At 35.1% G+C, this 14,521-nt stretch overlaps 1 protein-coding gene across 1 annotated transcript in view; it reads right to left on the reverse strand.

Moving 5' to 3' along the window:
• Drgx (Dorsal root ganglia homeobox) overlaps positions 1-14,521 on the reverse strand; it is a 203,101-nt gene that overhangs the window by 137,588 nt on the left and 50,992 nt on the right. Inside the window, exon 2 of the mRNA XM_074175921.1 lies at positions 14,152-14,269. Coding sequence (XP_074032022.1) covers positions 14,152-14,245 — 94 coding nt within the window. The 5' untranslated portion in view covers positions 14,246-14,269. The remainder of the gene's footprint in view (positions 1-14,151; positions 14,270-14,521) is intronic.

Consider the following 14,521-nt stretch of genomic DNA (forward strand, 5'->3'; position numbering starts at 1 on the left):
ATTACGCATAACTGAAATTAAAGTTTTGATGCGGTAGAGACGGTTGTGGATTTCGCCTTTCTGAAAAGTTTCCTGCTGCTGCCCTCTTCGGATGATGAAAGCACGCAGAAACGTATAACCTTGTTTGCTCCTTTGAATTATTCACCACTTTCATTTAAAGTCCATTAAAAAAATATGGCTTTCTTAGGCAAAGCGTGTGTTTCGAATAAAAAAGTTTCCGAGGTTATTTATTTTTTCCCTATATTTCACCTCTCAGTCATTCAAATTATAACTTACCAGCTCTTGGTGATTCCTGTGAATTCATTTTTTAATATCCTTTATCTTTTTATCGGTCTGTAATTCTCAGGGATAGACAGCCGTCGGCACCGTCCAGCAATGAGTTGAAATCTATGGCCAAATGGCGGTGGGTGCTTGATAGATTTTTCCACCAATGAGTGATCAGCCCATCTGGGCCTGGAGCAGCAAAGTTCTTGGAATCCACAAGTGCTTTTCGAACGTCATCCGGGGTTATCGGGTTGGGCAGTTCATTGAGATTAGGCTGTCGAAGCTCTGTGCAGTCAAACTGCTCTAGGGCTGGAGTGGAATGGAGTGGAATGGCTGCGGGACATGAATGTCCTTCCAGAAGGAATGCACCTTATCAGCGATCGGCGATTTATTCGAAACATGTGGAGGCTCCTGGAATAAGCGAGAAGGATTCTCGCAGAACCTAAGGTTTTCCGCGATACTTCTCGCTCGCCTCACTAGTGACTTCTTAGCAGCCACTAGCATTCATATCCTACCAGGGCAGTGCTGTTTGGCGGTCAGCAGCACGCCTCGACTCAAGATGTGATGGATACGTTCGTAATTCGGTGCCTATTCGCCGCACTGCGGGCGTGAAAGGCCTGTTGACCGCCCTGTAATCCATCACACATTGGATACGAGACTTGTGTTGTCTTGCCGACGTAATCTTAGCCTCCATCTTGTTTACACGTCATTCAATCATCCGAACGCCGGGATTTCGTCCTTCCGATTTGGAAAAAGGTTGTACGATCCTATACACGTCGGTGTTGATTTGCCAGATGTTAGCCTCTTTTGTTAGAACACTATGAACCTCCACACCCAAACAAGCCACTTCTTGTGGCTTCAGAACCCTAATTCTGTGGAGAACCATGCGTGTTCCGATTGTCTCCATTGGTGGCGTGATGCGAGTCTCCTCTCCAGCTGTACCAACGGGCGGTAGAACTGTCACTTCTACCACTTCGTTAGCAGGCTGGGAAGAAGCTATAGAGCCCTACCTCCGAAGATAGGATACGTAATCCCTATGATTTTGGGCGTAACAGACGGCATGTTCCGGATGTGTTTCACACCACAGAGCATACATTCTCGCCATGTACCCTCTTCGCACGGGCTCACTACCCTCGTAACAAAGCATTAGGCTATCTCTTAGCTCATGCGTCTACTCAAAGCGTCCGTTCTCATTGCCAGGGTCGTCATCGGTAGGCAAATCATCGTTATGGGCCGCATCACCTTGTCTCTGACCCCCCGAGCGGGTCGATTGTGGGGGATCCTTTCTCGATTACTAGGAACCAACTGTTGGGTCCACTGGGTGGTTAGCCCAGGTCAGATTTTGCACCAGTTGTTCGGTGCAACTGTAGTTTGCGCTGGTCAGGCGCTATCCCCGACAAATATCGTCTTGCTTTGGTGGTCGAGAAGGACTACATCAGGCTTATTAGCTTGTATGAGCCTGAGGGTGGGGAACGAATAGTTCCAATTAATTTGGCACTTCTCGTTCCCCACAACGGATTCAATATCCCCCGGAGAATAGGACAACACCCGTGATTCGTCAATACCGTAAGAGTGCCGTATATGGTAATATAGCACTCTAGGGCCGCGTTATGTCGATGGATATAGGCCGAGACTGCATATGCTGGACATGCTGATAGCAAGTGCATTAGGGCATCGGGCGCCTCGCGGCAGGCCCTGCACCTTATGTCAGGAACCTCTATACTCATCACGCGACTGCGGTAAACTAAGGTGTTGAAGACACCATTCTGGCAAACCATGATGAACCCCTCAGTTCCCGACTTCGGCCCACTCGACTTGAGGAAAGCGAGAGTCAGACACTTTGATAATCCAAGGTTATTATTATGGTTATTATTATTATCAATAAACATGAGACAATTTAATTTTTGACTTTGAAGCTCTCACTGTATCGGGAATCCTCACTTTCAAAAACGCTCAAACTCTTTTGGCATGAATAACAACTAGAAAACAGTTTCTATAATTCACAACCCACAACTGTTTTGGAATTGTTTCCCATGGTTTTCTATTCCAGTATGCTCTGTGAAACCCCGAATGTTTGATTTCATGAACATTATTTCGCTTATTGGGTTTATGGCGTTTCAATCTATCTGGAAAATATTTTCCCCGAAAAGTTATATCTTGTCGGAAAATGTCTTAGGAGATTAGATGAAGAAGTGACCGCAGGTCAAAGTTGAAAACTTTCGAAGTGAATTTGCTCGGAAACGAGATAACTCCATGTAACACAAATTCTGTTAGGATTATTGGGTTTGCAAGTAGCTTACGACATGACAAATATCAACTCAATATCATATGTTTCTTTCCGTTCCGGAAGTTTTCTGGTGAAAACCAGCAAGAAGTTTAGAAGGTTTTGTTAAAGAAGAACATAAACCACATTACTTGAATTTATTGTAGGCTGTTTAAAAAAAAAGGCACGTGTATTATTGATATATCGAAGAGGAAATATTTTTATGTGAAATACAATAAAAGATGAGAAAAAAAATTAAAATTGGATACGGGATAACAGAAACTCTTTGGAAAAATGTATAGATGCATGGATGATCTTATAGAACTGGCCGATATTTGATAAAAAACCATATTGAAAATGACAGATACAATTTGCTGTGAGATTTTCACTATGAGGGCTTCAAATTTGTTAGGAATCACACGTTAAGAGGTGAAACCTCGTCAGTTCTTAGCTCGCACAAGTGTCGACTTCTAAGGGCTGTCGTTCGTAGGGGTGTGACAGCTGGTTAACATATTTTAAACATATATTTAAATAGTAGGGCTCAGTCTACTGAAGAGAAGGAAAATTTGGAACAGATCCAGAGGGACTCTAGGAAAGAAGCGAAGGAGTTGAAAAAAATGCGGTCCTCGATTGACGATTGAAGACAAAATGTGAAAAACCAGAAAAGTATATATATATATATATATATATATATATATATATATATATATATATATATATATATATATATATATATATATATATATATATACAGTGTCACCGATAAAGTCCGCATCAAATGGGAAACTTTTTTATTTATCGTTTTATGTGAAATTTGATTTTGGCAGTAGATTTTGCTTAAGAAATGATGTCAAATGGCGTCTACAAAATAGGTCACGTGATTTCCTAAACCTGTCAAAATTGACATTTAAAAAAAGAAACATCGAAAAATGACATTATTCTTCAAAATATCCAAAAATATCAAAGGTTAAAAACATTTTCTTTTGTAAATTTATACCCACACACCAAGTTTCAAACCCATAATAAGTATTTTATATTTTCACTATTTTTCCGCACTCCTGCTTTTTCTACTTATCAAAATTTAAGCACACCTGTACTAAATCATTTATTTTAACTAAAATCGTCCCCGAATTTCTTTTTTTGTAATATAATAATATTTTAAGAGCCTCTTTGATGTTAAAAACAAATTTTGAAAAATAAAAGTTGTCAAACTTGATGCAAAGTTCATCTAGTTTCAACGGGGCTTTCAAAACTATACAGTACTTGAGTTTTTTAATGAGCAAATGGCCTCACAATATGAATTAGAACAAAACGGAACATTAGGAAACATCATTTCGTGATTCTTGAAGCCCATTCAATAAAAGAAAAAAACTCATTGTATTTACATTTACCTACTCCGCTAACAACACTAATTTAAAAAAAATGGGTAGACTGTGAAAAAATATGAAACTACATAATGTGTTTTAGAAAACGTCACTGTCACTGAATAAATTAATGCCCGTTAGTTCAATGTAATGTATGAAAATTAAAATAATATGTTATCTTTACAAGAAAAAATTGAAATTGTGCTAATTTGTGGTGAAAACACATTGCATCGACAAGTGGCTGATATTTTTAACGCAAGACATCCTGGTAGACATGTACAGCAATCCACTGTAAGTAGGATTTTAAAAAAATTTAAACTGACTGGTTCAGTTGAAAATACTTTTAAAAAACGTCATAATCCATCACGCAATAATGATGAGGTTCAGTTGGCTGTCTGCCTGGATGTTATCGAACAGGGAAAATCAAGTATTACCAATATTGTAGATAGAACTGGCGTTAAAAGAGAAAGCGTAAGAGCAATTTTACATAAAAATAAATTCAAACCCTACAAACCCAAATTTATAAATACCTTAAAGAAAAGAGATTTCGATGTTCGACTAGATTTCTCTTTCTGGTACCAAGGAGAAATAGAATTAAACAGAAAATTTCCTTACAAAATCCTATGGACCGACGAAGCTACCTTCACATCGAACGGCGTAGTCAGTTCCCAGAATTGTAGGTGGTAGGCTCAGGAAAATCCTCATTTTGTGATAGAATGTCGGGACCAATATTCATTTAAAACAAATGTGTGGTGCGGTGTTTTAAATAATCAGGTAATGGGACCATTCTTTTTTAGACACAATTTAACTTCTCAGGATTATTTGCAATTTCTAAATACTGAGATCAGTGATATAGTGGACAATATGCCGGTTGAAATAAGACAGTCTGTGGTATCAATGTGACGGGGCTCCTATTCATAGTTCAAGACAAGTCAAAGAGAAACTATTAGAAATGTTTAGGGGCAAAGTTATTGGGCGAAATATGGAGCAAATATGGCCGCCTAGGTCGCCAGATTTAACCCCACTAGATTTTTTCTTGTGGGGTTACTTAAAACAAATCGTTTATAAACAAAGACCTTTTCGTGACGTGAATCACCTAGAAACTGTTATTAGAAACTCTATTTTAAACATAAACCCTGTGAGTATCAGCAACTCAATAAAAGATGTATCAAGAAGGACAATTATCTGCATAGAACGCGATGGAAGACATACAAAAATGTAGTGTATTTAATGTCGTGAGTCTTTTTTTCGTGTTTTTTTGCTATTAGGTATAGGTACATGTTTATTTTCAGTTCCTTTTAATTAAGATTAAATTCCACTGTATTTTTTCTTAAAAAACAATAAACACTCTAAGATATTGTTTCCTAATGTTCCGTTTTGTTCTAATTCATATTGTGAGGCCATTTGCTCATTAAAAAACTCAAGTACTGTATAGTTTGGAAAGCCCCGTTGAAACTAGATGAACTTTGCATCAAGTTTGACAACTTTTATTTTTCAAAATTTGTTTTTAACATCCAAGAGGCTCTTAAAATATTATTATATTACAAAAAAGAAATTCGGTGACGAGTTTAGTTAAAATAAATGATTTAGTACAGGTGTGCTTAAATTTTGATAAGTAGAAAAAGCAGGAATGCGGAAAAATAGCGAAAATATAAAATACTTATTATGGGTTTGAAACTTGGTGTGTGGGTATAAAATTACAAAAGAAAATGTTTTTAGCCTTTGATATTTTTAGATATTTTGAAGAATAATGTAATTTTTCTATGTTTCTTTTTTTGAATGTCAATTTTGACAGGTTAAGGAAATCACGTGACCTATTTTGTAGACGCCATTTGACATCATTTCTTAAGCAAAATCTACTGCCAAAATCAAATTTCACATAAAACGATAAATAAAAAAGTTTCCATTTGATGCGGACTTTATCGGTGACACTGTATATATATATATATATATATATATATATATATATATATATATATATATATATATATATATATATATATATATATATATTGAATGATGCAACTAATTTTTCCTTTATTTTCAGTATTTTACTATTAATGGTTACATAGAGCTTCAAATCCTTTTTGTAACCTACATTAATAGTAATATATATATATATATATATATATATATATTGGTACTCCTCAAACTAGGAGTACCAACTCAAACAGTACTACCGACTGTCGAAAGCGCTCGCAGATAATTAATAGAAGATATAAAGCTTCAAATCCTTTTTTTCAATTTAATATTGAAATATATATATATATATATATATACATATATATATATATATATATATATATATATATATATATATATATTATATATATATATATATATATATATATATATAAGTAATTTGATATACTGTTGTCCGAGTTGAATCGTTGAATCGCGTCTGCAATTTTCATCAAAATATAAATAGGCATATAAATCCAAACATAGAAAAGCCGAAAAGTCAAATGCAAATTTGACGTTAAAATTTTGTCACAGCATCAGAGAAAATGTGATTTTCAAGATATTTGCAAATACAGTGAGATTTTAATGATGTAAGTGATATATAATTTTTTTATATTAAAATTATTTGTTTAATTTTATTGATCAAAAGTTAAAATATAATTGTAAATTTAACTTAAATTTTGTATTTCTGATTTTTTGTTTAAGTTAATATTATTTTTACTTATGTGAACCATTTCCAGAAATATCCTTTTGACTTTACTATTTTCAACTGCTAAAATTTTTGTATTTTCATAATCCATAAGATGATCTGAAGAGATAAAATGTTCAGCCAGTCCACAAGAACGTTTGTTGAGTCTGCAGTCACTTTTATGTGACGTAATTCTTCGTGAAAGATTACGACTGGTCTCACCAATGTAAACTGAATCACAAGAAGAGCATGGAATACTACTCTACTCAAGTTTGAGTAGAGCCTAGATGATGATAGAACGACCAGCTGTCGAAGGCGCTCGCAAATAATTAAATAGAAGTTATAAAGCTTGAAATCCTTTTGTGACTTACATTAATATTAAAATACTGAAAATAAAGGAAAATAAAGGATAATTATATATGTACTTATTTTGGACAAGAAAATCTCCAGGAAATCAATGAGTTTGTTCATAAATACCTATTTTATTTTGTTGTTTTATGATTTGATATTATTAAATATTAAGTTTTTATTACCATACTGTATAATTTTGAGAATTTTCGGTGATAACAAAAAATAAAAATAACTTTGCACCAAAAACTTTAAATTAATTTACTTTTGAAAACAATTGTGTAATTTGTAATATTACAGGCTTTCAAAATGAACCGTCGTATAGAGGATGCTGTCTATTTATCGTTTTAGCAAAAGTTTGTTTTTCGTAGTCCCCATTAAAAAAATATTGGTAAAAAAATAAAACTTCAGTTAGATGGCCATGACTTCAAATCTAGATGTATTTTTCAATTCTTGTCACAAAATCAAATATTTGAAGGGTCCTCGTATATTACGTGTGTTGTACAGTATTTTGTTGGTGAATGTTAAGTTTTAGGGGATGCACAAACTTTTATCAAGAATAATTTTTTGTCGAAAAAGCCTTAATAAATAAGTTTTCCCATATGGTGCATACTTTGGGGATGACCCTGTATATTTGTTTAAATAAAAGCTCAATATAAAGACGTGGATTTTTATTATTATAGGGATGTAGACACGAAAAGTGCTATTTGTGATCCGCTCATCATTCTCTGAAAGCATCGTACATGCATAATCGCCTAATTCGATAATACTTGAGCGAATAAGATTTTAGACGATAATCACAGGTTGTCGGACCTACTGCTTGTCGGAAGAGGTCAAAACTAATGTGATAACTCCCATAATCCACCCCAAGCCTGGCATGTGGTGCTGAAATTTGTTATTAGGGGTCTTATATCTCTAGGGGACGGTGCGTACAATAAAACTCGCCATATACCACTCCACATTATGTTAAGAATGATTACTCTAACACCGTAAATGGAGTATAATCATTTCGCGGTGGATGCAACAAAAAGCACGATTATTATGGGAAGTACACTAACTAAAAAAAAATATGAAATTTGGATTTCTAGAATGTCTGAGGCATATTTGGATTTATACTATTCAAAATCTACTCAAGCTACTCGGTATATGAATAATATATCGCATGGCGAAAATGTAATTGCACACTATTATATTTCGTTAACGTTACTAGATAAGATGTTGGATAAATGAGATAACTGCAATAGAGTTAGTTCGAAAAATCCAGACCATTGTGAGCCGTTCTCGGAATAATTGAAAACAATTGAAATCGTCGATTTTGGTTCATCTGCTCTGGTATCTTCATTTTACCAAATATTAAAAAAAATGTATGAAGTTTTTTGATTGACTTTCATGAAGGTTACAATATACACTCATTTTATTCATCATACGACGTTTCGTTTACCCCCTGTAGAAATTAATTTCTACCAAGGAAGCTATGATTTTAGTGAAACGCGTCTACAAATAAAGATATGTTGAATAGCTATTATTTATGATATGAGTGTTGAAAATGAGATTTTATTTAGTGGCTGAAAAAGTTTGCGAAACGAGCATACCGAGTTGAGCACTTTCACGCAGATAAAAAATATTTGACGACAAAAGTTGCTACTATTTACGGAATATATGGAGCCTACTGGCGAGAAGAGTTGTGCCATTTATTATTAGATGACATTAAATTAATGGAAGAATCATTGATTGTACAAAATCCAAATACAAATTCGAAAATAGGTCGTTCTTTTGGCAATGTTGGGAAAAAACATTGAATATTTTAATAAATACGTTGTATTACGCCCTTCTGTTATCAATTATCAACGTTTTATTCTGAAATACTCAAATTATGAATGCAGTGCTAACCCAGTTGGTATAAACATGTTTGGGAAAATGCCCTCCACCATTGCTGAGTTTCTGAATCTGAATATACTAGTCACTGTTTCAAAATGTCTTTTTTGCTGGCAGAATCAGAAGCAGGAGGATATTAAGAAGCACGGATGATGGAAGTCTACAACAGTAGCTGAGGGTTACATCGATCAATATATTTCTTATAAAAAAGCTATTGCTGAAAGAATAATCCCAGCAGCTATCTCCAGCGTTACAACATCGTTCTCTTCACTTCAAGAATCAAATGTTAATGCCCATGAAATTGTCAACTCAGATAGCTCAAATATATTACAAGGCTCTTCAACATCGCAAGGTATTAATATCAGCAATTGTTCTTCACTTGTAGAACGTTCGCAAATCAGGACCAGTCAAAAACGGCCTCCGTCAATTTCTTGGAATCCTAAGCACACAATTTTTATGCTAATGGAATTAAACTACCTGTGTTACGTTAAAAAAATTTCACTGATTCAAATCTCATTGAAATGTCACAATTTGAAGTAGACTAATAAAAACAGACAAAACTTCTGAAACAACCTAATATTATACATGAATAGGCAGGTGAACCGTCTTTCCATATATGTCGTATCGAGATCATACGGGTGATATTCAGAAGTATATAATAAAAATTCAGCAAAAGTGAAAACAAACACCAAATACAAAACATTCGTCATCACCACACAAGATTGTTTCGACCTGGCATAAGCCTTTTCAGTGTTGCGAAGCTCTACCAAGCATATATTGCTGGAATCACCTTTCCTAAAAGGAAAAGCCTAAGAGAGTTGAGGCGATGATATCTCCCTTGACATCTGGTCAAAACAGCGCCGTTTTGTGTTTTATCGCGAATGCTTTTGTTTTTTCTGATTTTGCAGTAAAATTAGCAGACAAAAATAGAGAACGAATCTCAGTTGGTGATTGATGTCAAAGCTTGGCACCGCCTTTGATATTCGTGGAATGAGTCTTTCAACGATCATATAGTTATCGTCGTATGGAAAGATGTCATTGCCTTTTTCTAACGAAGGTAGGTGTAATAGTCTTTCTTTAGAGATTTAGGTATTGTTTTTACAATGTAGAAGTTTTTTGTGGTTTTATTGCAAAATATATTTTTTCATTTGTAGGTTATTGACAATGTTTCATGATGAATTTCACTAGTTCGGACTTCTATTGTCTGATATTGAATAAATAAATTTGAAGTCCCTGAAAGAACTAATATGAGATGATGGACTGCCAATGGGATCGCCACTTTCACCAGTTATAGCCGTCATATACATAGAGTGGTTTGAAACTCTGTCCATTGAAGGAGTCCACAAGAAACCTCGTGTCTGGTTGAGATACGTTGACTACACCTTCATAATATGGAACCATGGAAATACTGAATTAGACGCCTTTGTGAAACAGATCAACAGCGTAAGACCTACCATCACTTTCACAATGGAGAAAAAAGTCCACAATGAATTGCCATTCTTAGACGTATTGGTGAAGAGGACCGACACTAAGTGGGAAACGTCTGTATACGGAAAACCCACTCACACGGGACAGTATATAAACCAGGAATCCAACCACCATCAATCGACTGAGAGAGGAATCATCAAGACTCTATTAGACCGTGCTTTCGTGCTCTGTAATACGAAAGAAGGTCTCGAGAAGGAATTTGACATCATCAAAAATGATATTCAACGGAATGGCTACTCCAAAGCGATGGTGGAACAAACTTTGGCTAAAAGACAGCAGGAGTCTCGCAAGGAAGAGAAGCCGTCACAACCAGTGCTTGCACTTCCCTACATCAGAGGATTATCGGTCGGGATGAGAAGAATTGAGTCCAAGCACAACGTCAGAACCTGCTTCAGATTCGGCAACACTATCCGTAGCAGCCTCACGAAAACCAGGCCCCCAAACGCTAACTGCGCTAAATGCAATTTCAAGAATTGCATTTACCGGATACCCTGTGAGTGCGGAAAATGCTATATAGGTGAAACTAAGAGTTCATTGAATGTTTGCATTGCCGAGCACAAGAAACACACACAGCGAGGGGGAACCAGCAAATCAGGAATAGCAGAGCATGTTTAGCCCATCAACATAACATCGAGTGCTCCCAAGCTGAGATCATACACAGGGAGGAACATTGGTTCAGGAGGAAATTCAAAGAAGCCGCATATATAGCCAAGCTAGGGTAGAGATACCCAACATATGGAAACCCATAACAAGATAACTGCCACCAAATGGTCATCTCCCAATAAACCGATGGAGCGGAAAAAGGAAAGCGGAGATTGACCCATAAATAGTCATCACTCGGAGAAATTAGTCAAGTCATCACCCGAAGACGATTGTCGCTACTAACAATCGAAACGTTGTGGAGTAACTTGGCTTGGAATTCTATTTTGACTTGTATATTATTTCACTATTATTCCATTCCAGGTTTTTTTTTGCTTTTCATAAGTTTTTTCAAGGATTTCAAATCATTTTATATAATATCAGACAATGGAAGTCCGAACTAATGAAATGGATTTTTGAGTTCTGACGGTATTTTTGCCAGGTGAAAAAAATACCTTTCAATCTGTCCAAGTAGAAAAATAAATTAGGAATAAAGAATATGAAAAAATATGAAAATATGAAAGGTTTCGTGAATTCAACCCAGGAAGTCCAGTCCATTCGTTCTTTTGAACGTAATATACAACTCATTCGTATGCATGTATTCGCAATGCGAAGAATGTCTATCTGAATGTTAATCTCACTAATCCAGGCCAACTACAGACCTCAATCAGCGAAATCATATACAATTTGTCGCCGGCACATCGCAAACACTACAATAAAGCAATATCGCGCATTTCACAAAGGCATTGTAGGGTTTGCAAATAGCCGCTCGCTCTGGAGATGCGATTAGTTGGCATTTCATTCAGGCCGATCCCTGTCAACTATTATCACTTTCTGATTTGTCATTCCGTCATTTCTCGAATTGAATATTCAATCCATCCGTGCGTATTTTCGATTTGACCATTACATTTTGCTATGGTGTCTGAGTTTGTACGAATGAATAAGTAAAAAGGTGAAACTGGAACCTATGTCATAAAATAAATCCAAGCACTCTTCGAAAACACCAGAACTGAATTACTCTTCTTGACGTGCCTTCCACCAACCAAATTAGTTCACTTCATCTTTTGAAGACGCCAACTTCGCGCGTCGAGAAAAGTTTTGCAGTTCTGGTGTTATGGAAAAGTGCTTGTTTTTGAAATAAAGAATATTGCTATTTCATTTTAAATTGCAACTATGGATCTGAAAAGTAAAATTTTGTTATTTGAGCTCGGACTAGTTTTGACAAAAATCAAGAAACGACTTACAGTCTGGGTCACAAGATCCTTTTTTTGGAACTTCAGTCCAAGAGCACCAAAATTTATGATCTAGGGCTCATTCGATTCGGAATGACCTCTAGCAATTTTTTGAAAAATTTCAAAGAGGGGCTCGAAAAAATCGCAAAAGTTATAAACAATTGAGTAAAAAAGGGAGTTTTGATTGGAATGTAAACGTTATTCGAATTTCAATCAAACCAAAAAGAATACGCGACGTGTTGACGATACATCTAGCCGCATCAAGTAGGTTAGATGTTGGATTTGCTTTCTCACTTCAAAGCACGATAGATTTTAACAATGAAATATTTTTGTTGAAAAATACGAGTTTAGTAACTTCCATACTCTGTTCATATATTCGAATATTGTGTTTTCAATAATTGTACTTTCATACAAATGATATTGTTGAAATTTCTCGCCCTTCAGGCAATGAAATTGGTTTGATTTGACGATTGATATTTTCTTCTTAATTCGATGCAGTCATCTGAGAAAATTTCAGTAAATGATTTTTACTTATACCACTCGTCGTAAAAATTTTCTCAGATAAATTTTCAACTTTGTTATTTTCGAGCAATACCAATTGAGCAAACAGCAATAGATAAGCAAAAATAAAAGAATTTATCATTTTGTTTGCTCTCATGGTATTGTTGATTAACAAAGTTTTTTTTGTAAACATGAAAAATTGTCAATAAAATTTTGAGGTCTTGTGGTATTACTTTCGAATAAACTATTTCACAAAAATAACCATTTTTTTGAAATCATGTACGAAACAATATAATTGCTTCACAAGAGTTATTTTATCAGTTGGGAAAATCAAAAAGGAACAAAGTTTTACCTCACTTTGTCCGTGAAGAACGAATGTGTTAAGTTACTTCCGCAAATGAATACCAATAACTTGACAGTTTAGAAAATCAACTTGCTTTTTAATGAAACACAAGTCAACTGTTTCTCGACTTAGCTAAAGCTAGATTCAACCAGTGTTGATCTTATATTTTATAATATCTAGTTGTACTAGTTGGTTCTAATTTTGGCTAGGTTAGATTACAGGTTGGATTTTGTTTCATGAACAAATATATTCTTGAAAAATTATATGTCTGTTGTACTGATAGGCCCAACAAAAATAGTTCCTTGTTGAAGTGTCATTTGATATCATATTCAATTATGTATGTAGTTTGATAGGTAGAATCGGAACTCCTGACGTGAAATAAATCAATAAAAAAACACTAGTTGTAGTCATCTCCTGATGATGCAAACTTGGTTAGCGAAACGCGCGTTGTGAGACAATGTTTTTCAATAATACGTAGTTGGCTGGAGAATATACACTTTTAAGAAACATGAAAGTGACAAGTGAATAAAGGACGCATACGATCAATTCATACATTTTTATTACTAAAAATTAGTTCCTAAAAAATTCGATGTTTCAAGTGGCCATATCTCAGAAAGTAAACCAGCGCAATACATATTTACTTCAGATTCATTATCAGCGACAAAAATTCGTGTTTTGATTTTTTTTTTGTCCAAAGCTAATGCGAGTCTGAATAACGAATATTTACGATCTTAAAAGATAATATTCACTACATATCAACGAGTTGTATCTCAAAATTATATCTAATATTGATATGTGATTCAATTCCATAACGAATTTTTGGAGTACAAATTTCTTCCTTCCTTCATCTGGAAATTTCTCCATAATTTTTTGTATGAAGTGAAAGCCATAAACATTTGTTTCTGAGGCTTTTTCAAAAGGTGGTATGCTCAAGTTGATATACACTTTTGCTGAAATCTTACTATGCTTCAAACATCAATTCCAACACGTTTTCAAAGTGGGTAAAGAAAATGAGAATTTGTACTCTTCGGATTTTTAATGATGAGTCACCTTTGAATATTATTCAAGGAAATTTCGTGAAAAAACATCAGTTGGACCTAATACCTCCAACTTGATGTTACAGTCCAATAATCGTGATGAAATTTGGTTTCAAAATGCTTAAAAGATCAAATTGAGTTACTCACATGGATGAGTTGGGGTAAAGGGGTATTCCAAAGTTGGCAGTCTTGGCTGAGGTGCTCCTGGATGTAATGAAGGCGGGCAGTGGTAGCAGAACATTCCTCTGCCACTGCCACCTGCAATCTGTAACAGTAGAGAAAGAGAAAGTATTATGTACCTGAATCAAATATACAATAAGAGAACATAATAAGGAAGAAACATAATAATTCTTTCAAGAGGAAGGCAATCAAGATGCATGAAACTCAATTTAATTTGGGGTTTTAGGTTGACAGCTGTACCTTTTCAGCTGTACCTATTCAGTTGATGTTGGAGTAGCGCAAGGTTCAATTCTGGGACCATTGCTTTTCTTACTATTTCTCAATGACCTCCCAATTA

This window comes from Leptinotarsa decemlineata, unplaced genomic scaffold, assembly GCF_025532065.1.
Source record: "Leptinotarsa decemlineata unplaced genomic scaffold, Ldec_3_MD MMD2_tig00001393_RagTag_RagTag, whole genome shotgun sequence".
Taxonomy (NCBI): domain Eukaryota; kingdom Metazoa; phylum Arthropoda; class Insecta; order Coleoptera; family Chrysomelidae; genus Leptinotarsa; species Leptinotarsa decemlineata.